At 37.6% G+C, this 26,670-nt stretch overlaps 1 protein-coding gene across 4 annotated transcripts in view; it reads right to left on the reverse strand.

Moving 5' to 3' along the window:
- The window catches only part of Zcchc7 (zinc finger CCHC-type containing 7), a 168,687-nt gene extending 147,027 nt beyond the window's left edge, over positions 1 to 21,660 (reverse strand). For 2 of the 4 annotated variants that reach the window (XM_041667401.1, XM_041667398.1), the window contains exons 1-2: positions 21,554 to 21,650; positions 15,447 to 16,071 (exon numbers count right to left, since the gene is read on the reverse strand). In XM_041667401.1, coding sequence (XP_041523335.1) covers positions 15,447 to 16,047 — 601 coding nt within the window. In that variant the 5' untranslated portion in view covers positions 16,048 to 16,071; positions 21,554 to 21,650. Of the gene's footprint in view, positions 1 to 15,446; positions 16,072 to 20,944; positions 21,018 to 21,549 lie in introns of those variants that run through there. The other 2 variants (XM_041667399.1, XM_041667400.1) reach the window with 2 other exon arrangements.
- Positions 21,661 to 26,670: the final 5,010 nt, after the last annotated feature.

Here is a 26,670-nt window from a genome sequence, read left to right on the forward strand (position 1 = left end):
AACATAATCTTAAGAAATGTGCATACAAATATGAAGTAGATTTCTAAAAACTTAAAATAGTATTTGATATATTAAAATTATCCCTTTTGAAGACTACAGAAACTACAAAAAAAAAGGGAAATTTTAAATACTTTAACATTCCCATTTTCATGTCCGTTTTCAGTACAGTCCATTTTTAATCAAGAGTTAAATCAAGAAAGTTAACTGTTTATTAAAATTCTCAATGACCAGTAAAGCATGCTAGAAAACTTTTCTTTAGCCCATCCAGCCCTTTAAATAATCAAACAATAAAACAAATATTACAAGAACAAGGCTGACAAAAAATCCTAATGAACCTCTCAGATGAGAAACTAATTGGTACTAAGTACACAATGGCTTACATTTAATCCTGTTAATAACCACACAGAAAAAGAAATAAAAGACTCACTTTTCAGTCATCTCTCTGGACCACTGGGCTAAAATAACAGCATGACTAAATCTGACATTGACCCCGTGGCCCTGCTAGGAGTTAAAAGAATTCCTTTGAGCCTTCGGAGGCCTGTTTTCAACTGCTACAGAAGGGGTGGGCTAGTCACACACACTTGTTAGTCTTCTTTACAGTAACAGGTCAAATTAGAAATGGTCACATACACTGTAATATATAGCAGCGCTTACACCTGCCAAGAAAGAATGCTAAGGTAGTTATAGCAGGCTCATAAAATACCTGGATGAAATATAATTGGAATGATGAGATTTTATGCAAGTATTAACATTACTGAATATGAAACTTTAAAAACCAAATTCAGAAGGCATCCAAATTAACAAAATCAACTAAAAGACATGTAAGAACAATCATTAAACTATACATTTTTGATTGTGTTTTCAGCAGCCAATTTGATTAAAATATACTTTTTGAATTCTCATAAGCTTTCATGACATGAATCTTCAAAGAACTTATAGTGCCAAGATACAAACCCATCTGAAAATAGCTTTTCGTTCTTATCCTTTTCCAAAATATAATTTACCTCCCAACTAAGAAACCAAACAACTCACTTTCCTTTCTCACTAGTAAGGGGATAATCAAGGACACAATCTGCCATACTTCACAAGGTTTTCTTCTAGTATTAATATTACTAATTATGCGTGTATATCCTGAAAATAAGGCCAGGGCTGTAGTCCTATTTCACAAAGTATAATCACTAAGAAAATTTAAAAGCCAACTGCTAGCATCCATTCTGTATGTTTCTCTCAAATTCCTGCAATTTAAAAATAAGGCTCCAATTTATATCAATATTTAAAACTCATTTCAAGATTTTCTGAATGCTGAAAAACAACAGATATTCTTACAACTCTAAGAAATAAATTATATATATTTAGATTACATATAAATATATATATTATAGGTGGTTTCTAAAGTAAAACATAAAAATCAAGTCTTGCATTTCTCTTTTTATAGACCTTTTATAACTTAGATTTTCATAGTAATAAGCTTTATAAGTACAATCACTTTTTAGATAGTAGGAATAAGTTTCAAGGCATTTTTGTCAATTCTTAAAAGCCTACATTGATTTAGAATAAAGACCAGAGTAAAAGTTTTAATACTCATCACTATCAAACCTTGTCAACCACGGACAACCCTTTTACTACTTTAGAGTGTCAGCACTCCATCTCCCTGAAAGCCTATAATGGATACAGTCTTACACCTGTCAGATAGGATCACTTGGGACACATGTTTTCTTTCCCAATTTTTATTCTGTTCTCATCTCCTACTTTCATTTCACGGAATATCATCTTTCAAGAAATACCAACACTCAACTGGAACACAGAAACACAGTAACAGGACTTATTTCACAAATAGCTCCAATTTAAATTCTAACTCAGAACAGAAAAATCCAAAGCTAATCAGTTTCCAAAGCACTCATTTTAATTAATTAATTTTATACTCATTAGCTTATCGTCACAGCATTTTCTGGCCTGAAAAAAGAACCACAGTAAATAAAAAGTATTTCCAGTATACTTTATAGTTACTATATACATATATATATTGCTACTCAGTTTTAAAAGAACATCCCATCCACTGCCAAAAGAAAAAGAGAACAAAAAATATAAAAAAGAAATGCCACAAAACAGAATTGCAAATAAAGACTGGGAAAGGCAACAGCAATCATGACCTTTAGAAACAAAGGTTGTGTGGCAGTTGCCCGTGAGGTTTCAGCAGCACTAAGCATCCCAGCTTCTCTCGTAGACTTCCTTCCAGTCAGAATCTGCAGTGCTGTGCTGCTGGGCTCACACACAGTGAGGGCTACACTTGCCATGAAAATGGATTTTTAAAGATGCATACTTTTATAGTCTTATTACTTTTATATTATAGAATATATCCTGATTTGATGTACTATTTGAAATTGTTGTATTTTAAAATTATTTGATAGAAATATCAAAGATCAACTAAAAAGTATCTTTTAAATATTGTTCAGAATCCTGGGAATAATTTTACAAACTAATGAAGACTATAACTATATGATAAAAGAGTAAAAATTCAAATGACTATTTTATTTAGAATAATCAACAAATAGATATTAGGAAACATTTCCTTGTTTTGAAATTAACTAATTTTAAAAGAAATTGTTTCTTGAGAATTCATTTCATATAAATCAAAATATTAGTGTAAAATCAAAATATTGAATTGAGAAATGATAAATATAAAATAGTAAAATAACACATAAAAATGCTGTTTCTTGGCAATCATGAATTCTGTAATTTAAGATGCTAAAATTATCAAATTAAAAAAATAACCATTCAACACAGAAAGGATGGCCATTCCTTCAGGATCCAAACCCAGAAAAATGACTAGATATCTAACTACCATAATGTAAATCACCTACATTAAAAATTCCAAAATGATAAAATTATCACAATGCCTTTCCCCTTCCTTCTATTTACCATCACCAGAAAGTGTTTTTCAGGCTGTTAACTGAAAATTTATCACATCATTTTTCCTGGGCTAAATCAGAAAATTATTACAACCTTTAAATGGCAAAGGAGCTTTTATTTATCATATATTAGAGTAAGATATAATACTGTATCATATCGTGTATGAGAAAAACATTTTGTAAAGCTGTTGGGACTAGATTCTCTTATTTTTCACTTACACAATAATTATTTGATATTAACCTGCCACACCACAGTTCTCTAAGTACTAAGCATTTGGCAGCATAAAGCTGTTATTTCATAAAACAAAATTAATCACCTTTGAGTGGAAATAAGCATGTTTTGCATTCTTTAAAATGGCAAATTTATAAAAAGGTCAAGGTATCACTGATAAAGTAAATGCACATCCAAATGTCTATACGTGGTGTAGACAACGGATTTTCAATATAAAAAGAAATCATATGTGATTACAACTGACTTCAAGGGTGTATTTTAATATACAGTATTTAAACTAAAATTTCATACTAGTACTCCTTACTGACAATTAGTATTTTTACTATTAAAATGATTCAACAACAAATCATTATTTCATTCTAACAGTAAAATGAGCATGATTAGAAATTTTTAGGATTAATAACTTTTCATCAATTTCATGCATAAAGCTAACATTTTAAACTTCTCAATAGTTCAGGAATTAAATTGTTATTGTTATTAAGAAAACAAAACCATGAACAAAATGAGGTTTCCTCTGCTAGTCCCCATGATTTAAGTACCACACCATAATTCTTTCCAATCTACACAACAAAACAACATAGAAAAAGATGGGCTGAGGAAAAAAGAAATTCTAACAAAGAAACAACTTTGGAATTTAAAAAAAAAAAAAATCCCTGTCCTCTTAGCAATCAACAAAATAAGAAGAAAGAAAAAGTAGAAAAGTCACTCAGAATATATGACCAAATAAGCATGGGCACTCTTGCAGAAAACCAAGTCTGCAACCCAAAGCCATGGGAAATTTAAATGAGCAAGCGGGACAATAGGCAGGGAATCTGCACAGAGAGACTGCTGAGGCTGCAGGTAGTGTAGTGGAGATCTTTTTAGATTCCTAAACAAACTTTACTGGTTTAATCAATTTTTGTAAGAATAACTACCAAGATTCAAAAGAAGATTAAGTTTTCCCTTTTTAGCTAAGATACACACATGCATGTGGCATATGCAAGGAAGAGAAAGCATTCTCATTGCTTAATATTCCTTCAGTAGCTTGCACACAAACCTATGATCTTCTAGGTTAAATAATCAAAGGAATAAAAACACCTAATAAAATAAAGCCTCTGCTGCTCCTGCTCCCTAAGTGGTGGCATGACCCCACAGCAAAGCACGGGGCCACTGCTCACACAGAACCATATTACAGAGTCAGTTTAACTAACCAACACCGTTTAAAATGAGATGATTTGTGGTTTGACCATTACATTCCTTTTGTTAAACCTGGCAATCATGATGATTTTCCAAATGTAAACATTTCAAATAGAAAATTTTAAGCACAAATAACCAAAAAGACTCATGGTATTAACCCAAAAATTTTACAAGCTACTTACTACCTGGTGAATTTTTACTAAGAACTTAAAGACTCAGAAACATTTAAACTAGATGTTGTAAATTTCTTCAAATAGTTGACATCCATGATATCAGGTTTAAATAATTATTAGGCAATACTGAAACACACAATATTTAAGTTAGATATATTCACCACAAAAGTCTGTGTCACACCTAGAGCAAATCTAATGAGCAGGAACAGACAACAGAATGATCAAAATACGTGCCCGTATGGAATAGAAGAAATCGCTCAAGTTCTTATAGTAACAAAGAAATTTTACTGGAAATGAAATTTCTCCTTAAATGTATAAAGTAGCATTATTTCTAAAAGTCTGATAAAAATTCATTATGCTTAAAGCAGACAATTTAACACATAAGAACAGCTAGTGCAGTGTAAAGACTAACTTTCAGGGTTAAAGTAGTTCCACAACTTCAGAAACCACCTTCCTTCAGTTAATTGTATCTGCTATAATCCTGAATTTCTCACCTGATTTTTTTTTAAAGCACTTGTAGGACTTAAGCAAACTCATTTATCAGCCATGACCAAACATTCCTGATCTTCAGAATTCCTTATTAACTACAAATACGGAGGGTGCTGAAAAGTTCTCTATAAAGGTAGGTTTTTCTAGAGTGGACAATTCTGTTACAAGTGTTCTACAGTTAAAGAGCAAAAGTGAATGTGACCGACTCACTTCAAGAAACTTGCCAATAAAAAACAGTTTCCTTAATAGATAGCCCTTGAGTTTCTTAAATGCTGTTCTCTCACCTGGGGGCATATGACTAGCTTAAAGCAAAGAATGGCACAAACTATTTCACTATCACAGTTTTGCTGTCTTCCTTTAAAATGTGTTCGCAGTGAACTAACTTTCAAAACTGACAAAAACTGAAATTCTAAGGTTAAGACCTTGTCCCAGAAATTAAAGTTACACATTCAGCAGAATAAGAGTTACTTAAAACAATTTGTTTCATCCATTCCTTGAATCCAAATGGGTACTACAAAGTAAATTTTATCTCTAGAATTAAATCAAAGACACCAGAGAAAACGTGACTGGACCAAGACTTAAATGAAAAGGAAAATCAAAGGTATGCCTTTATGTACTCTGTACATTTTTAAAAGAAAATGTGGCCTTACACATGGTGTCTGCTCAACTAAAATGGTTATCTATAATTCTTAGCAGAAGAAACAGCAATCAGGCAAGTAACTGAAAATGTCAAAATCTTAACCACAATACCTTTAATACATAATCAAACAAAGGCAAGCAATGAAATAAAGGAAATTTTTTAGAATGAGAAACTTCCATCAATTCTTCATTACTAGCCACAATGGGAGCATTTAAGAAAGCAACAATTACTTGAAATTCACATAAATTTAGCAAAGTCTTAAAAATAAAATCTATAAATAAAGGAATTATCTGTTTAGCCTCTATTCTCATGGAAAAAAAGGATCAAATGTTCAGTATTTCTTTTGAAAAGGTTTCATAATCTAAACATTTGTCATTCATATAAAATTTATATCCTGACCATAAAAATATCATACCTATCAGTTATACTTAATAACATTATACAAATGATTTTTATATACAATAGGTTATGTTATAGCAAGAAGCTATGTGAAAATTACATTTAAACACTGCACCTAAACACATCAGGACTCAAGTTCCTCTGACAAGAATGAAAATGTTGCCCACGTAATTTTATGCTTCTCCATTCCAAAGCAATAAGTAAACCTACAGATAAGTAACATTTTAAATAGCCAAAGCAATAAGTAAACCTACAGATACAGTAACATTTTAAATAGCACTGTACTGTCACCAGTTCAATAAATACATCAAGGTAGTTTTCCACTGAGCAGTTTCTAGTGAATTTAGTACATCTATGAAAATCAGAAGCAAAATTTAATTCTCTTCCCTGGTATTGAACAATGATTTTTTTTTTAAGCAATGAAATGAATTTAGACTGAAAGTCATAAACTGATTTTGAAAGAATACATACCAAAATTTCTGGTTGTACCATGAAATCACAGTTAAATTAATGATACGCAATATCAACATTCCACAATGTTATTAAAATCCTACCCAAAGCTGCCTCGGATTTTGTGGGTTTCCAATAAGATTTGTAGTCTGCTGAACAATAGCCATAGAGGCTTTTAAACTTCACCCATTCACAAGTAAAGTTGAATCTGAACATTTTTATTTCTTCTCTTCCTACGACAACTGAATAACACAGCTCAAGTCATTATGCTAATTAGAAAGTAAATAAAAAAAAAGATGCCCTTACAACAGTTAAGTGGAAGGTGACATGTACAACTAGAGACACAGCTCAAAGCAGCTTTAGGAATTGTGTAGTCCAGGCTTACAAAAGCTGAACACACTGGGGAGGACTCCTGGATGCTCTTGGTCACTGAAGCTCTAGCATATGGCTATTTTTTTTTATTGTAAAACAGATATTAAACTACATCCATGAGAAGTGTGTCAAATGGTAACTCATTTTTATAACCAATTAGGTCTAGGAAGTCATGAGAACTGTAATTACTGATGAATGAATGAAAAATGTTGATGAATGAAAAATGAAAAATAGTTGATGAATGAAAAAAAAAGGGAGGAAAATACTACCTTAAAGATCTGAAGAACTACTGAAAGAAAGTAAAGCTTAATTTATTAATGATTCCAAACTAAACAATTTGATTCTTTTCCTATGCTCACACTATTAAAAAAAGATGACACCCTATAAAAAGCCAAAATTACATTTTTTAAATGTTCTACTTTCAAAAACTCTGCATAAAGGGGCTGAAGAGATAGCTCAATGGTTAACTACTTTTCCAGAGGACTCAAGTTCGTTTCCCAGCCCTCACATGGTGGCTTACCACCCTCTATAACTCCAGTTCTAGGGGATCTGATGCCCTGCTCTGGTCTCTGAAAGCACCAGGCATACACAGTGTGCACAGACATACATGGAGACAAAATACCAAGCTAGCAAGTTTTTTCATTTGCAGGCGCCACTCTCCCTCTGGAGCCTCCCTGTGTGTTCATGTGCAGGTGCACATGTGTGATAGGCGAGTGTGTGTGTGCACATGCATGGAGGCCAGAGATCAACCTTGGGAGTTGTTCTTCAGGAACTGACTGTACTGTTTTTTGAGACAGAGTCTCCTGTTGGGATAAGGTGCTTGTCAATTAGGCTAAGCTATCTGGCCAGGAAGCCCCAGGGATCTTCCTGTCTTTGACTCCCCAGTATTAGAATTACAAGTACATGCAATCATGCCATGGTTTTTTGTTTTTTTTTTTTTTGTTGTTGTTGTTATTTTTCGAGACAGGGTTTCTCTGTGGTTTTGGAGCCTGTCCTGGAACTAGCTCTTGTAGACCAGGCTGGTCTCGAACTACAGAGATCCGCCTGCCTCTGCCTCCTGAGTGCTGGGATTAAAGGCGTGCGCCACCACCCAGGTGCTAGAGAACAAAATTATGTCCTCATGCTTGCACTGCAAGTACTTTACAGAGTTTTTTTACTTTTTAAATTTAGATTTATTTTATATGTATTCATATTTCACCTTCATATATATGCATGTACACCATATGAATGCCTAGTGCCCACAGAAATCAGGGCAGGGCTTTGAATGCCCTGGAACTTGAGCTACAGATGGCTATAAACCAACATGGAAACTCTGGGAACAGAACTCAGGCAAGAGCAACAAGTGCTCTAAATTACCAAGCCATCTATCTCCACCTGAGAAGTCTTTTAAATAAACATCTCTTGTTCTTCTAGAAATATATTTAAATACAACATTAATGAGTTTTCTCTATTATCAAGCATTTTAAAGCTTCTAAAACAGGGACTATGTGACAACTCTTGAATCCCAATACCTTAGTAAATAAATGCTTGCACAGTGGTTTGTTTCTTTTTAAGATTTAAGATTGTCTCATAAACTAGTAGATTACAAAATGTCACCAACTCAAATAAAATATATCTAAAGAAAGTACCATATTAGAGACAAGAACAACTATTTGGGCTTTTTGTATAAGATACCTCAAGTCACAGTTAGTCAACTGTGTAGACTCTTGACATCTAATACTGAGAAACTAGATGCAGTCCTTCATTCAGTAAACTTTAAACTGACACCTGAAGGGTAAAGAGGCATCAGTCAGGCAAGGCAGAGACTGACCCAAAAAGAAAAACGGCATATGTAAAAACCCAAATCAAATCAAATAATTCAAGTGTCTGAAAAACTAAAAAGAGGAGGACATGAGGGTAGGAGAGGAACACTAGGAAGTTATGTAGCGGGGAGATGAGGCTGGTAGTAGATATGATCAAGATACACTGTACAAATGTACAAAATGATCAAGGAGTAAATTTAAAAATGCAAAAGAAGAAAAACAAATTTAAATAGCTACCCATTCTACTCAATTCTTTTCAGTTCCAAGCCTTTGTTGAGAGCCTATAAAGTCCCAGGAACTCAGCAAGGGCTCTGCACGAATTCACCTTCTGAAATTACAACTAAACTTATGAGGATATTTTGGAGGGGAAAGTGAAATCTGACACAAAAATAATCAAAATACTTATTACCCTAAGTTTTCAAAGCCATAAATGTAACTCAGTTTCAAAATCCACAATTTCACATCAACTGAGCCATGACTTCATTTCAACTTCAAATAATTATGAAAAAACAAAAACACTAGTAGCAAAGGCAGAAATATATATGCATTTAAACTCACTTAGGACTTTCTTTTGTGTCTACTACATGGGTCAAACTGGGCATACTAAGAATTAACACAGAACCTCTAGACCAAGAAACTAATATGGCTTCCAACTTTAAAAGGCCATATTCTTCATTCTTCAAAGGGTATTTTCTAATTCCTGGGCCTTGTAAATTTTTGTTAAATCCTTCAAAATTATGAAATGAGAAAGAGACATTAAAGAAAGAATGGGACTAAACCATTCTTCAGTTGGAATTGCACGATTATTCACTGTTTAAAATTCATTTTAATAGTGTAACAAGTTTACTAATATTCACCGACTATCTGAAGTTATTCTTTACCTATATTCAGAAAACATGATCATTGTGTGCCATAAGAGATACAAAAATAATTCAGTCCTATGAGAAACATCTTTACTTGGCAATAGAAATTCAATTTCAAAAAATAAAAAGAAATTCAATTTCAGTATATATTATTAAAAGAAGAAAAAAAGGTAGTAAGTGTCATAGTGTGTCCTAATTATTTAACAAAGGGAAAGAGAGAACACCATGAGATGTGTGTGTATTTTTGTTTGTTTGTTTTTACTTTAACATGACAAAGCATTGTTTTTTTTTCTTAATCTGCATCCATAAGAGCAAGAGCAGCAACAGGATGGACTTAAAAGATAGTCTATCTAAATAGGTTTGAATTTGGAAACTAAAAAATATTTATATAAGACAAAGTTAAATTTTAAAAAGCTAATCTTATCTAGCACAATCCAGCTACACTTTACATAACTTATCCTTATACCCATAAATAAATGTAGTTCTTAGCCCTCATCAAGGAAACATCTCTTCACAACAGAGACCATTACAGAAAACCACAACAATGAAAATACAGAGTTGTGGAGAGGATCCCAATGGAGACATCTTTAACTTGACTCCTGTACCTAAAGCTTCAAGATCTTTAGAAGGAGAGGTGGGAAGATTGTAAGAGCCAGAGGATTAGGAAATTTACTGTGAGACCGTCTCTCCTAGAAATGTCAGAAGCTACACTCACTCATGAAGTCTCATCAACAAGACTGCCTACACATAAGCTAAATAAGGAAAACACTAAAGTGGCGGAGTGGGGTGGGAGGGTGAGGTGGCCAGGAGGCCTCAACCTTAACAAAGAACTAAGAACTACTGGCAACTAAGGAACGCTAAGAGTGGGAGAAATAGCCTTCCACAGGGAAGACCACACCACTTGGCTGTCCAATGGTCACCCTGAAAACATACATATAAGTAACATTATATGGACTAAGCAGACTGTATTTATATATTTAGGGATACCAACACACACACACAATTAAGAAAAAAGAAGGCACCAATTTGAAAGAGAGCAAGTGGTAGGTAACATGGGAGGGTTGGAAGGAGGGGAAAAAGGGAGAAATAATGTAATTATACTATAATATAAAAATATGTATTTTTAAAATATGTAAAATAAATATATTAAAATAAAATGAAACAGAAGAGCCTATGTATCAAGGTAATAAGGTAAGTAAAGGGATAATAAGTCACAATAGGCAAGATGATAAGATATATTAAATAAAACAAAAATGCAAATAGAAAATTCTAGAGGGAAAATAGTTCAAGTGGTATAACTGCATTACAAAGAGAAAATAGAAGATCAAGATGAGCTATAAATTACAATCAGCTACAAACTATAATGTACAGATCATCTAGGATTAAAATTAACTCTAAGGGGAAAAAATGTAGTTTGTGAAATCTGACTAATATTTGATGACAAGCAGTTATTGGCAAGTTGTTTGGGTGTGACAATGATTAATTTAAAAAGAACTTTTACAGTTCAGAATGCTTCACCGAGTGAAACATATACTGTATGTATGAGTGAAATGACATTACATCTATGTTCTCTTTCAAAATAATGGCAGAACCATGGACTTACAGGCATAAAAAGATCAGTCTGAAGTTCTAAGATCTATACAACTATGATTGTTAAAGCTGATTTACAGGACAATGGAATCCATGACAACATTTTATCCATAATAAAAACCTACAAGGAAGAATTAACCACTATTCCTACAGTTAAATGTCATTTTCTATCCAAGAAAAATAATCCCCAAAGGATTTATTGTCTCTATTCTTTAGTTGTCTTATGCCAACAATGCTTGACATTCACTACACCAATGAAAACATGCTTGTTTCTTCTCGTGCATCTTCTCTCCCAATAGCAGACATCCTTTTCTAACACAGTAGTCTTCTTATGTCCATGGTTTGGTCTCCACAGGGTGTTATACATGGTCAACTACAATCTACAAAAATATCAAATGGAAAATTCCAGAAATAACCATTGCATTAAATTTCCAACTGTATGCCATTCTGAACAGTTTGGCAGTACCTTGCACAATCTTTCTCTATTTGCTGGTAAGAATCATCCATTTGAGCCGGGCGGTGGTGGCGCACGCCTTTAATCCCAGCACTCGGGAGGCAGAGGCAGGCGGATCTCTGTGAGTTCGAGACCAGCCTGGTCTACAAGAGCTAGTTCCAGGACATGCTCCAAAACCACAGAGAAACCCTGTTTCAAAAAGACAAAAAAAAAAAAAAAAAAAAAAAAAAGAATCATCCATTTGTCCAGCTTCTCTGTGCTGCAGGTTACCTGCCTCCCAGTCACTCAGTAGCCCTTCCAGTTCTCAGATCAGCTATCATGACATCACAAAGTTTATGTTACATCTCCCTAATTTTATTTAACAGCAGTCCTAAAGTTTAAGAATAGTGATGCTGGCAACTGTAACATGCTAAAGAGAAAATTTTGTAAAAGCCCTTCCTTTGGACAAAAATGTAGAAGTTCTTAATGAAAGAAAGAAATGTATACTGAGATTGCTAAAAATCTATGGCACCTATGAACTATCTGTAAAATTATATCTAGAGGGAAAATACTAAATATATGCATTTATATAGTCTTCCATACTTATGGACTAGTACAAATTCACTAATTCTATTTGTCTATAGAACACAAAATTTCAACAACATCTATTATTAGAATTGGAATTTTGAGAGACTTAACTCCAATGGCTCAGATTTTTACAAAATTACTCAGCTTATTATATTTGTCTGTTAAATAAACAATTTGTCTCTCTCGTTTAAAGTAAGTGCACTTCCACGTATTCATGCCATTCTGTATTTTACTCATTCCGTTTTTCTCAGGGTTCTCAGAATCTACAGTTAGTTCTATTAGCACCACCCTTACTTTCTATGCCCCAACACTTACACAATTTTAATGAATGATGGCTGGCGAGGCAGCTTAGTGAGCAACCACTCTGTAAATTGTGTTAGATTCCCAGGACCCACAAGGTGGAAGGAGAGAAAGAACTAACTCTTTTAAGTTGTCCTCTGGTCTCCACAAGATTGCCATGGCATTCACATGCCCAAACTTATGCATGCATAAACACACATAGAGATAAAACTAAAAATGTAATTTTTAAAAGTAAAAATTTATAAATAAATAAACATTTTCCTCTATTAAAACTTTTTAAACAACAAACTGTCTTTATTAATGCCCTCTTATGGACACCTTCTCTCTAACTGGGTTCCCTCATCATCCAAAAGGAAAAAGGTAACCCTGCCTCCACACTATACTCCTACTCCAGTGCCACATCGTGTCCATCTTCTACCATTAAGCTACTTCCTCTATTTAGGCCCATATCCTTAGCAACTTCTCTTTCTCAGGGCCACCCTTCCCCAGTTTCAAGTTCTTCCATAAAGTCAATGCCTACTTCATGTTTTTACAAATTATCTTTACACTCCCTTTAGCTTCACCATCTCTGCAGAGACCTGGTACAAAATTATAACTTTCTCTTCAGTATGTTAAAGCTAAAATAACATAAGGCACCAAATCAAGATACTCAGCAAGAAATACAAGAAACTAGTTACGGAGAGGATCATTGGGTTTCTGTCACTTTAGACCACCCCTTCCCCCAAAAAAGAAGGAATCCTTCAAAGTGAGTTCACAAGTTCATATTTTTCAAATTTTGATTGAGGAGCTGGAGAGACGGCTCAGAGGTTAAGAGCATTGCCTGCTCTTCCAAAGGTCCTGAGTTCAATTCCCAGCAACCACATGGTGGCCCACAACCATCTGTAATGGGGTCTGCCCTCTTCTGGCCTGCAGGCATACACACAGACAGAAGATTGTATACATAATAAATAAATAAATATTAAAGAAAATTTGATTGAACACTACTTCAGCTTTTCGTTTTGTTTTCGTTTTGTTTTTCAAAACAGAGTTTCTCCAAGTAACAGCCTTAGCTGTCCCGGAACTAGCTCTTATAAATCAGACTACCCTTGAACTCACAGAGATTTGCTTGTCTCTGCCTCCCAAGTGCTAGGATTAAAGGTGTTAACCACCACCTCCTGGCCTGAACATTACTTCTATGCAATATTTTTATTCTTTTATTGTTGATGTGCTAGCGTAAAGAATTCTAATCTCTGAGTGTCAGACTCCTATAGAGTTACACAATTAATTACAGCTTGGGTACCGAGTCACATATAAAGATTATCTTCCACATATGTGCATTAACCAATGTACAGTGTTGTGATTAGAAAGCACTAAGTCTTGTAAGAGAATATCAGCAGCTGCTTACTAATACATATTTTCTCAATCACCAGATACAAAAACTACAACTACAGGCACAGAAGACTCCATCGGCGGCTTTAAAGAAATAGCATCTTCCAACCATCAGGACGACTACCATAGCACTCATCGTCCCATACCGTCCGCTCCCATTTCTCTATTCTCAAGTCACGGTACTGTCCCAAGTAAATCATATACCTTTCTTCTCTACCTCTAGAAATATTAGAAGACTTAGCAGTAAGTTTTAATAACATATAACAGCCAATCTCATCTTACAAAACCTCCCTGAGCTAACGAACAGGTTTAGTTTCTAAAAGTTTCTCCCCTTCTATGGAAAAACGTTATTATTTCTCCCTTGTTCAGACAGAACTTCAATTGATTCTGTTGTTTAACTACTATCCTTTCTTTTTATTATTCTTGCTCTCAACTTCTGAGGTTCAAACTACTGGCTGTCTTTTTTTTTTTTTTAAAGACAAGGTCTCTTGTATTTGAGACTGGCCTCGGACTACAGGTGATATCACCACAACTGGTTTACAAGGTATTGGAGATCAAACCTAGGCCTTGACACATGACAGATGGGTACTATAATAAATAAGCTATATCCTCAGCCCCTATTTCTTTAAGAACTATACAAGTCAACTTCCCAACAAAAGGTTGAATAGTTAAGAAATTGGAAGCCTAACTGATTCCTTAAAAACAGAAAAAAAGTCTTGACACTTCTTTGGGACCCAAGCATGATCTATATTGAATGCCATCATCTTCTCAGAAAACAGTAGGGAGGCACTAAATCTTGAAATACTAGCCAAATACTCTGAGTCACAGGACATCTCAAGAATACTAACATGCAGGGCAGATTATAAAACCATTTAGAAATCAACTGTAAGAGACTTACCTTTAGGCACATAGGGAGGAAAATGAAGGGAACTTTTAAGTCAGAAGACTACACGTGACAAAGGGAGCAAAAACACCACAACTTTCACCTTCAAGAATGTGGTGCTTCAAATTTGCATTTTCTCCTACAATCTACTACGCTACCTCGTGTCGTACTGGATCTGGAGTTCCTGAAATACTAATCCTAGTACTAGGCATTCCAGGACTTGTTATCTGGCTAACTCCTGGAGAGGCAAACCAAGTCAGAGGCAGTTCCAACAGAGTTGGCCAAATAAAAACACAAAGCCAAGTAGATGAAGTACTCTCACCTGTGTCAACAGAGAAAAGAACTAAGATTTTGGTCCAGAATGACTTGAGTTAAACATGAAGAAATGCTATGAACTTGCTTACAGTTCAAGCAGCTTCCTTGATACTCTAACAGATCTTTATCATGTTCGAACAAAGCACCACTAGAGTAGCCTCTGGTAGGAGAATCTCATGAGAAACAAGACCAAAAAGTGAGAAATGAAATGGATCAGACCCGGGGCTGGAGAGATGGCTCAGCAGTTAAGAGCACTTGACTGCTCTTCCAGAGGACCTGGGTTCAGTTCCCAGTAACCACATGATGACTCATGACCACCTATAATGGGATCAGATTCTTTCTTCTGGTGTGCATGAAGACAGTACTCATATACATAAAATACATGAATAAATAAAACTTAAAAAAAATAAAAGAAAGAAAGACCCTACTGGTCTTTTATCTAGGAAGAGCAGTCTGACACTAACCTTCAGCACCAGCGCTTTCACATCCCACAAGATTGAGAAGGATGTCGTTGTCTTTATCATCTTCCTCACAGCCCAGCAGCATCCAGCTCTCCACATTTTCATTCTCTGAAATGGTACTTTCTTCCTCCTCATCTGAACTGACCTCTATGATCATGACCTCTCGGATCACACTTGATCTCTCTTCAAGTTCAGGCTTCTCATTATCCCTCTTGTGTCTCTTAGCCAATGTATTAGAATGAGGAGAAGCAGGACTTTGGCTCTTTTCCTGTGCTTGGACTTTAACATTTTTTCTTTCACATCTATAAATACTATCTTCATCAGATAATGTGATGGCCTCCGACGTATCTGATAACTGGATGACTTCACTATCTGAAAGAACGATTAAGTTCTTCTGATTTGGTTGAATCCCTGGTATTTCAGGATTCTCACAGTTCTTTTCCTCATACCCTCTTTCCTTGTCGGCATTATGCAGACTCTGGGCATAATGGACTTGGCTGTAGAGCTGAAATTCCACCTCACTATCAACACTCATCTCACTAGATGAATCGTCACGATAAAGATCATCTTCATATGCTTCTATAGTCTCATAGCCGCCAAACATTGTGGAAAGTCAGTTGCTGTAATGCTGTAAGAGAGTCATACCAGAAGGTACTTAAAAGCTACGATCTTGTAGTTAGTTACTATCACCCCAGAGCTGACTTTGAAGACCACCACTTTTTCCTAGCATATTAAAATGTTTTTATTTTTCCTAAGACTATCACTTTTCCATGTTTATAAATCCTGTTATCATCCTCTAGAAGGGTGGTCTTCAACCTTCCTAATGCTGCAACCCTTTAATACAGTTCTTTGTGTTGTGGCAACCCCCAACCATTTCCTTGCTAGTTCATAACTATAATTTTGCTACTGTTATAAATCATATTATAAATATCTGATAGGTGACCCCTGTGAAAGGGTCGTTTTAGTCCCCAAAGGAATCACAATGCACAGGTTGAGAACGCTGTACTAGAATGACACTCAGACCTCCCAAGTTGGGCGATGGTGGCGCACATCTTTAATCCCAGCACTCGGGAGGCAGAGGCAGGCGTATCTCTGTGAGTTACAGGCCAGCCTGGTCTACAGAGTGAGTTCTAGGACAGTCGAGGCTACAGAAAAAAAAATCCTGTCTCAAAAAACCAAAACAAGAAAAAAAAGTTAAGACTCCTAAAAAGTCTCTCTTCCTCGTCCATTCACCTTGGGATGACCTTTTCATTCTTTTTTCTTTCTTTTTTAAATGGTGTCTTAAAGTGATCCTCCTACCTGAGTGCTAGAATTAAAGTGCTCTATTAACTTTTCTTTCTTTTTCCCTCTTTTTTTTTTTTTTCTGAGACAGGGTTTCTTTATGTAGCCCTGGCTGTCCTGGAACTCATTCTGAAGACCAGGTTGGCCTCAAACTCAAGAGATCCACCTGCCTCTGACGCCTGAGTGCTGGGATTAATGACTTGTGATACCACCACCTGGCAAAAATTTTTACAAGGAAATAGGTAAGTTTATTTATCATGCTGTAAGAGAACAATAGCATGGCAGAACAGAACCACCTGTCTTCATTCTATCCTTGAACTCTGTATCGCCTCTTTCCAGGTATAATTTCTCAACAAGGATATTACCTCAAGTATGACTTAGCATACTAAACATCACAACAGGCCACCCTTTTCACATCTACTACAAGTGTATTTATTCTCAACTTAAAAACAGATGAGTGTAGCTCAACAGTAAACCGCAAGCTTAGTATGTGAAATAACACTAGGTTTGATCCCCAATGTTGAAAGTACTATCACTACTAACAATAATGATACTATCAATCCTATGGACTTCAGATCTTTGGCCAAAAGAATGTATAAAAAATACTGTGATAACATACATAGTCCCATATTGATTGTAAAAATGCATTTGAAACACAAATTTTGTAAATACCTAAAATTGAGACAAAAAAATCGTAGCTTTGGAAATATGTCTAAAAAAAATTTCCTGTGTATCTTTCAGCTCTGCTTTAACAGGACTTCTCACCAAAAGGAATTAAGTGGCCTACTTCAGAGGCATACATAGTATTTTATAAAACATTCACATTTCTAATCATTTATTCAATGTAAATGTCCCAGGAGTACAAATCACGAATCCCAGGAGGATTGGGATCTTGTGCACTTTGTTAAACAATAGGACACAATAGCCAAGCAGAGCAGCTAGAATTTGGAGATGTTTATAAATGTTTGAAAGCATGAATTCTATCATTAAGCCCTTGTTCTTTAGCCTCAAAAAAAAAGTCTAACACATACCAAGAATATAGAAATTGTGACAGGATAACTTCTTAGTTGTCTTTAACCATTCCAAAGCATTAGCCAACAATCTAAATGGTAAATGGCGGTGGTGGGGCATGACTTTTAAGCACTGGGGAGGCAGAGGCAGGCAGATCTCTGAGAGTTCCAGGCCAGCCTGCTCCACAATGCAAGTTCCAGGAGCCGGGACTGTTACACAGAGAAAGCCTACCTGGAAAAACATCTAAACAAAATCTACACAGTAGATGTTTCAATTATCTACCAATAAAATGTTGATCAAAATAATAGCTCTGGGGAAAGTAGAAACACTTGTCTAAGAACCCGGAGCATCCTAGAAGAAAGTAGCATTGCCAACTTCTTCTTCCTCGCACCTTCAGCTCCACAGATACAATTAAGAGAGAGTGGCTGTTTTCGTAGGTTTGAATCTCTGCCAGAACATCAGATGTTATATCTGCTTCGCTAAGAGAACTAGCAGACTCCAAGAATCTAAGAGGCAAAAAATGCATTCCACTCATGTTAGTTTAGGTGTTGTTTTCCAGAAATAAAGAACTAATTTTTGGTGTAATTCCAGCACTTCCAGAAGGAAGCAAGAGAATAAGAAATTCAAGGTCATCCTCAGCTACAAAGCAAATTCTAAGGTAAGTTTGAGCTGTGAGACCCTATTTAGAAAAAAAAAAAAAAGAGGGAGAGAGAACAAAACAAAATTAATACCTTTTTTTCTTTTAAAGATACAGTATACAGTTCCTTCCTTGTAGTCTTTCAGGTTGCTATGCTGTTATTGTCACACAAGTTGAATGTGGTTGTCTGAATAATAATGCTATGACATTTATCGGTTTATATTGAAATGTTAGCCTCAGAGGAATTCAAATGAAAGATGAATTCTTTCCTTTTTATTTAATAGGTAAATTAATTCTAAAAGAAGTGAAAGGAATTATGCTTCCTTCAAAATCCTCAGTGGATCCATCCTGAGGATCCAGTGTGAACTTAAGATAAAACCTAATTCCAGGGCAGCACAGAAAAAATTAAAGAGCTAAATTACAGAGTTACAAATTTGTACTACTCTTGGAGCCGTCCCAAAGGAAAGGGATTAAGAATAGAGCCATAGGCACACCTGTGAATGTATGCCAAAAATAAACTACAGAGCCATAATAAAAAACTGACTTCTTTGGGTCTAAGGATTTATCTCTTTCCATGAAATGTAGAAAAATGAATTTAACAATTTAGCCCCTATGGCTGTTAAGAGGATTTTGTACCTTCTGTACTTGAAAATTGTGTTCTGGCATAACATGCTGTCTTCTATTTACGTGGCTCGTGGATGCCAGGGTGAAGGTTTGCCTCAAGCTGTTTTGGTTTGCTACAACTTTAATTACAATCAATTCACTTAGATTTTTAAAGTCTACTCAGAGATGAGTATAATGTATATAGACATATGTGCACACACATATCCCTTGATTTAGACTTTCGTAGCCTTTGTTCATTATGATTCCCACACATACCTAACTAGTAACACAGCATGTTTATGACAAACATTCAAATCTAGAAGGTACCTGTTGGATTAGTTAACACAGCCCCTTTTATACATATGAAGAAACAGACCCTAGGACAGGAGACCTACCCAAGGCTGGACAGTTAAGAGCACCGCTAGGGCACTTCACATGTTCTTGATTCTAAGCCAAGCATCACTAAGATTTAAAAAAAACAAATTCAAATAAATATTGCTATATGTGCACTGGTCTAACACCTAAATTTATCTGACATATCCACTTACTGCCTTCAGGAATAACATTGAAACAGACATTTTAATTAGGAGTAGACATTTAAACTTACAAATGTACTATCTAAGACCCTCCTAAACTGACACTCAGAAAACTTTATCAAAGTTCTGTGTGTTGGTGGACAGGGACACAAAGTAATCCTAGCACTTGGGAGATGGAGGCAGAAAGGTCGGGATGTCAAGGCAAGTCTTGGCTATTTAGCAAATTCCAAGTCAGCTTGGGCTACAAGAGATTCTGTCTCAACCCTCTACACCCCATTCCCAAAAGGTAAATAAACAAAGACTTTATCAAAGTACTGTGACTACAGAAGACTGGCCATATTTTAAAATATGAAATATGAAAAGTGGGAACAAAGATTATCTAAAGAAATGACATTAAACCACTCACTGTAATAAAGAAAGGGGTAGACTCAGTGACTGAACTTCTTTAAGTTAAACAAAGGGTAAGTTTTCAGAATTTAAAGCCACTATTCCTCCTTAGACGTTTATCTACTGGTCATTTCCTTCCAAAGCTTAGATCTTCCTTCTGGATATCACAGATCATCTCAAGTAGACTTAGAGCCAGAATTTGGTTTTATTCATTTTTTGGTGCTGGGGATGGTATCCAGGATCATGGGCACACTAAGCCAGTGCTCCACCTGAAGCTGGGTACCCAACTTAGGTTGACAAGAGTCTAAGTGTGCTATTGACAATGACAAAAGAAAGAAAATCAAGTCCAAGAGTTAAAATTTCTGCCCATTTTTCAAATGTTACTACGACCTCCAATCAAAAGAGGTAAAGAATCCCAATACACGACATCAAAGAACAGCCACGTCTCTGTAGAAGAAAAGCACGCTCAATCTACCCTTAGGACCCTATCTGGAAACAATGCCTTTCCCTATTAGCTGTTGTCCTTTTCCCATGCACTGGTAACCTTGTAGCTATCATACAATTTTCACTTCCAATTCTCTCTCAGTTCATTCCCCATCCTCTGGTCGCCTTGAAAGGCAATACTAAACTGTTCTCAAAACATAACACTGTTGGCAGGGCGGTGGTGCCGCACGCCTTTAATCCCAGCACTCGGGAGGCAGAGGCAGGCGGATCTCAGTGAGTTCGAGACCAGCCTGGTCTACAGAGCTAGTTCCAAGACAGGCTCCAAAGCCACAGAGAAACCCTGTCTCGGAAAAAAAAAACAAACAAACAAAACAAAACAAAACAAAAACATAACACTGTCTTAAATAGACACGGATGGATTTAAGGTTCAACTGTTCAAAACAAAATCAAGAGGTTTTTAAAGGAGCCTAGTCATTAAATTAAGGATGGTTTTAGACTTGGGGAAACCAGGCTCAGATAAAATGGGCTAAAGGGCTCTGAAATTTTTCTACATTCAACCCTGAAATCACACTCTGGCCTAAAGGTATTTTGAGCGTCAGCACCTCATCAGTGACGGCTGGAACTCAGGCCTGCCAACTCCCCACCGCGGAGCTCCCAGTGTCAGGTAGCTGTCGCCTAAAGTTGACTACAACTGTCTGCTGTTGGGGTGTGAGGGGTAAAGAAAGGGTTATCATAGGAAAGATACTCAGACTCTACGGGTTCTATAGAAGGAACGAGGCACAGTTCCCAGATTCTCTGTGGTTCACTCCTACGGCGGTTACTTGACAGCACAAGCTTAAAGTGGCCCCGGAGCGGACGCACCCATGAGCGCCAGGCCGCCACGCTTTCGGAGTGACCCGCTTCCCCAGGACAGCGGCGGGGGTTAAAGCAGACAGAGAAGTGCCCGTCAAGGCCATCGCCGCCCTGCCTTTCCCGAGCACGGGTCTCGGGTCAGGGAGCCGCGAAAGCCCAGCTCGATCGCTCAGCCGCGTGGAGCAGAGCGCAGCTGAGAGGCCATTAGCAGCGCATCCCCGCGCCACGAAGGACCGGGAGGCGGGAGGCGAGGGCCAGAGAGGGGCACACGTTAGTTCCGCAGCCCCGCGGGCGAGGCGGAGGGGGGGCAGGGGGTCCCCGGTCGCGGATCGCTCGGGGTCCGTCACACACATACTCACTGCCGCGGCTGCGACCAGGAAGCACCAACCAGGAACCGAAACACGTAGAGGAACGGGGAGGGGCGAGGACAAATGAGGTAAGGAAGCCGCGTCCGCGCGGACTCCAGAGGCCAGGAGGCACTTCCGGGGAAAACAGAGCTCTGGGGAGCTGTCCTTCCGCCCAACCCGCGAGTCCTCCGAGCGCATGCGTAGCGGCTGGTAACCCATTGTGTTCTCCGCCTGTAAACTTTTAAATATGGTTCTGTTCCTTTTTCTTCGTGCTTTCCTTCGAAAAGTACCTCGGATTAAAAAATTATGGTGCAGCCGGGCGGTGGTGGCGCACGCCTTTAATCCCAGCACTCGGGAGGCAGAGGCAGGCGGATCTCTATGAGTTCGAGACCAGCCTGGTCTACAAGAGCTAGTTCCAGGACAGGAACCAAAACCACAGAGAAACCCTGTCTCGAAAAACCAAAAAAAAAATTATGGTGCATATTTTATCTTATTGAAATAAGCGAAAGAGATGATACTTGCAGGGCAAAAGTGTGAACTCACTTTCGCAGGGCAGAAAAAGAAACTACAATTCCCAAGACACCTTGGGCGGTCGACTGGGGCCGCCTCTTTTCTCGCGCTGGGTGACGCCCTGGTAGTAGCACGTGGCGCAGAGCGGATCTGGAACCTATCTGGGTTAGTAGAAGTGACAGGCTTGGTAGGTGACTTCGGAGAGGGATCCTGGGAACGCAGCGTGGAAAAAGGTTTTTTTGAGAGTGTCTGGCTCTTGCACTAGTGTGACAGGTAACCTCAGGGCTTTTCTCCACCCTTAGGTTGTAAAGTGTACACTGTGGGGCTTCCTCCTTTTTAACCCCTTATGAACCTTTAAGAACTGCAAAAGTCCAATCATTGCTGCTCTTGCTGGGTACTACGAGACTGTTCGCCGCTTCCAGCATTGGTTCCCCTGGTCACACCTTTAAAATGTGCTTGCCTACCTGTTTGTGACCTTAATACTCAGGAGGCAGAAAAATTCAATTCAAGTTCATTCTTGACTACATGGAGCATTCAAAGACAGCCTGAACTGTCCCGATCAAAATGAAACAAACAAAACCCCATAAAAATAAAAGCAGAAAAATCCCTCTGAGCAACTTTACAAATAACCAATTGTTTAGGTACTGAGAACATCCCTGATAGATGAGCGTGACTAAGTCTTTTTGCCAACTTTTATTGAATATATTAGAAGCCAAGTTGTCAGCATTCTACATTATTAGAAAAATGAGCCTATTATTACTTAAGCTGGAAAAACAAAAGGGAGAAGGTTGTAGGAAAGAGTGCGGCTATGCTCGAACGTTTGGATAAAATGGAAAAACTTAAAGGTCTTGTTACAGTATTAGGAATTTGACAGGGGAAATAATTCGAAAAAAACGATTAATGTTATAGTTAATTGCTAGGAAGGAAAAGCACAAGACATTATGGAAAGGCAAATTTGGGAGCTAAGGAAAGTGGCACAGAAGGGGGTCACATGTCTGGTCTGATCAGGGAATGGGTAAAGGTAAGGCTCTGCGTATGGCTTTTATCAAGCGTCATATTTACTCTTTTTGGTATATTGTTACATCTTTCATATTTCAGCAACCATTGAGGTTGTGTTGTTATTTGCTTGTTTGTTAGTTTTTAAGACAGTGTCCCACTACAATGCTCAGTCTAGCCTTGAATTTGAAAGACCTGGATAACTCCAGACCCCCTCTAGCAGAAAAAAATCTAAGCAGGGAGAGAAGAATCAAAAATCTATATTAACTGGTTCAGTGACTCTGTTTTAGGAACTAGCTGAAGATAAAGTTAGATTATAATCTTGAGAAACAGAGTGATTATCACTGGTATTTTTGGAAATTTTCAATGATCACTGGTATTTTTGAGATTTTCCAATGATGCCCTCCCTATCCCCTTTGGATGGTTTCTTCCCTTAAATACCCCTTCTCCCAGCTACTCGGGGTCGAACTCTCTACCCCTGCGTGGGAAATGAGTTTCGGCCCCAGTGCACTGGTTCTTGTCCTGTTAATAAACCTTGTGTGATTGCAGCAAGGACGGTCTCTCGTGAGTTCCTGGGGGGAACTCTGAAACATGGGCCTACTAGTTGGGGTTTATGTCCTGCCCAGCGCCCCACAGCCGGCAAGCCCCAAAGAAGATCACACAGAGATCTCCATAGGCAGATGCCATGAATCTCTGGGCGTAGGTTAGAATCTCTCCCGGTAAGCCATGACCTCGTGGTGACATACAGATTAGAAATGGGTTGAATCAAGATGTGAGAGTTAGCCAATAAGAGGCTAGAGCTAATAGCCAGGCAGTGATTTAATTAATACAATTTCTGTGTGGTTATTTCTGGGGCTGAGCTAGCAGCCTGTTCCTCCTTACAACACCTGAGTTCAATTCCCAGCAACCACATGGTGGCTCAAAACCATCTATAATGAGATCAGATTCCTTCTTCTGATGGGCATGAAGACAGAGCACTCATACACATAAAATACATGAATAAATAAATCTTTAACAAAAATCTTACCCCTTTGAACTCGGGATTTTACCTATAGTCTTTGGCAACACATATCAAAAGCCACACCATTGTTTTATTTAAGCTTCTCAGTATCTTTGAGATATAACTTTAGAACCCACCATCCTCTTGGATGTGTTCTTTCCTTCTCCTAAGCACCTCTCTATTAACCCCATGCTTATTTACATCTGTATTTAAATCTCCTCTTAGTCAGCTCCAGTTCTGCTTTTTAAAAGAAAAGAATGGCAGTTCATGGATTGAGAGGTTTCTAAGAGAATAATGTATAAGTGTATGTATGTGTGTATGTATACACACCAGCACATATATCTATATTCAACAAGTTCTCATTGAGAAGCTCTTCAGAAATCATGAGCTCCAGCTCTAGTGCAGTGATTTAGAAACTGAACTAAGAAAGAAGAGATTTGCCAAGAGTCAGTGGAGACAGAGCTGGGTCTGGAATCCAGGTCTTGGTTATTCTGAATCTGTTGCAGTTACACATGTGTGTGCATGTGCGATACACACACATAATGAATTTCTCTTTGCACTTCTCTAGTCCCTGTTTAAAACTATAAGTGGCAGGCCAGTCATGGTAGTGCACACTTTTAACCTCAGCACTTGGAAGGCAGAGGCTGATCAATCTCTGTGAGTTAGAGGCCAGTCTGGGTTACATAATGAGTTCCAGGACAGCTGGAACTATCTATATAGTGAGATCCTGTCTTTAAAAAATGAAAGAAAGAAAGAAAGAAAGAAAGAGACAGAGGAGGGGGGCAAGAAGGAAGGAAGGGAGGAAGGAAGGAAGGGAGGAAGGGATAAGTGATGGTACATATAAGTTTCCTTGAAGCTCCTCTTGAGAAGACTATTCTAAAGAGACCATTTATCTGAGGAAGCACCGGTTTTCTCCCAGAGCAATGATAACCTTACCTCAGATAGCAACTTGATGTGATAAGGGACTGGGACAGCGCAAAACCTGCTCCAGCAGGCTGGCAAAGGTGGAAGAGCTTCTGTAGAGGATCTAAGTGAGGCTATGTGTTGTTCAGCCTTATCCTTCTCAGGGCAGAGAGGTACAACCTCCTTTCCTCCCCAGCCCAATTTATCAGTAGATCCTAGAAATAATTATTTAGGCCTTTTAAAATTTCCTCTTGACAGGCAGTGGTGGCACACGCCTTTAATCCCAGCACTTGGGAGGCAGAGGCAGGCAGATCTCTGTGAGTTCGAGGCCAGCCTGGTTACAAGAGCTAGTTCCAGGACAGGCTCCAAAGCTACACAGAAACCCTGTCTCGAAAAAACTAAAAAATAAAAATAAATAAATAAAACGTCCTCTTAAATCTAGACATATAGTGATTCTCTATTGAGAAGGTTGCACCTTGAATGTGCCTTATTTTTTTCTCAGTCTTTCTACTGGTCATTGAGCTTAAATCTGTCTTTAAATTTTTCCCTTTAAGAGAACCCAACTCTGGTTATTAAAAATTATTTATTTGAACTGGAAAGATGACTCAATGAATAAAAATACTTGCTATGCAAACCTGACCACCTGAGTTAAAATTAATTAATTTGTTAATTAATTAATTAAGCGTCTTGGCAGTGCTAAAGATGAAACCAGGGCCTTTACCGCTCCTCACTCTTCTTATTTTCTGAGACAAGTTTTTGCTAAGCAACCTAAGCAGGCCTTGAATTCATGATTTTCCTGCCTCAACCAAGTAGCTGGGACTACAGGATCACACCATTGAGCCAGGCTTCACTTTAACTTCCTTATTAAAAGTTTATTTTAGCGAATGAAGAGATAAACTCTGTGTGTGTGTGTGTGTGTGTGTGTGTGTGCGCGCGCGCGCGTACAGGCATGTGTGTGTGTAAAATATATATACATGAGCACAGGTGACTGCAGAGGCCAGAAAAGGGCATCAGATCTTCTGGAGCGGGCATTACAAGCAGGTGAAGTAAGTGTTGGGAACCAAACTCAGTGTTTTTTCTATTGCTGTACTAAAACACTATGACCAAGGCAACTTATAAAAGAAAGCATTTAATTTGGGCCTTATGATTTTGGAGGACTAGAGTCCGTGGTAGCAGAGTGGAGGCATGATGGCAGGGACAGTTGAGAGCTCACATACTGATGGGTAAGTAAGAGCCAGAGAGGAAGCATTGGCACAGTGTGAGCAAGGGACGGGAAATCAGGAGGGCACAGCTGGCTACTTAGGGAAGGTGGAAAAACTTCACAGAGGGGACAACTGATGAGCCCCGGACAAATAAGTCATCAGTCAGAAAAAGAAAATTCATCATTTCAACAGCAGAGAGCATTGGCTGACAACTCACAGACCACAGAATCCCAAGATCATGGAGCACATATGATAAGAGGTATTCGGCATCACTAACAATCAGAAAAGTGAAATTTATATCATATGCAGTGCATGGGAACACAGACTGAAATGTGTTTTGGGAAAAGCTGTTTGGTAATACAGATCTGAATAATAAGTAAGCTATTTTCCTAATTTTTTCTATGTATGTCATGGAGGGTAAAAGACATTATTTTTCCTGAATAATGTGTTTGTGACTCTATCGCAAAATATTATGATTTTAGGCTAGACATAGCGGCACATGTACTTAATCCCAGCAC

The sequence above is a fragment of the Microtus oregoni genome, unplaced genomic scaffold, assembly GCF_018167655.1.
Source record: "Microtus oregoni isolate MIOR12 unplaced genomic scaffold, Mior012 000017F_ref0000208, whole genome shotgun sequence".
NCBI classification, from domain to species: Eukaryota; Metazoa; Chordata; class Mammalia; order Rodentia; family Cricetidae; genus Microtus; species Microtus oregoni.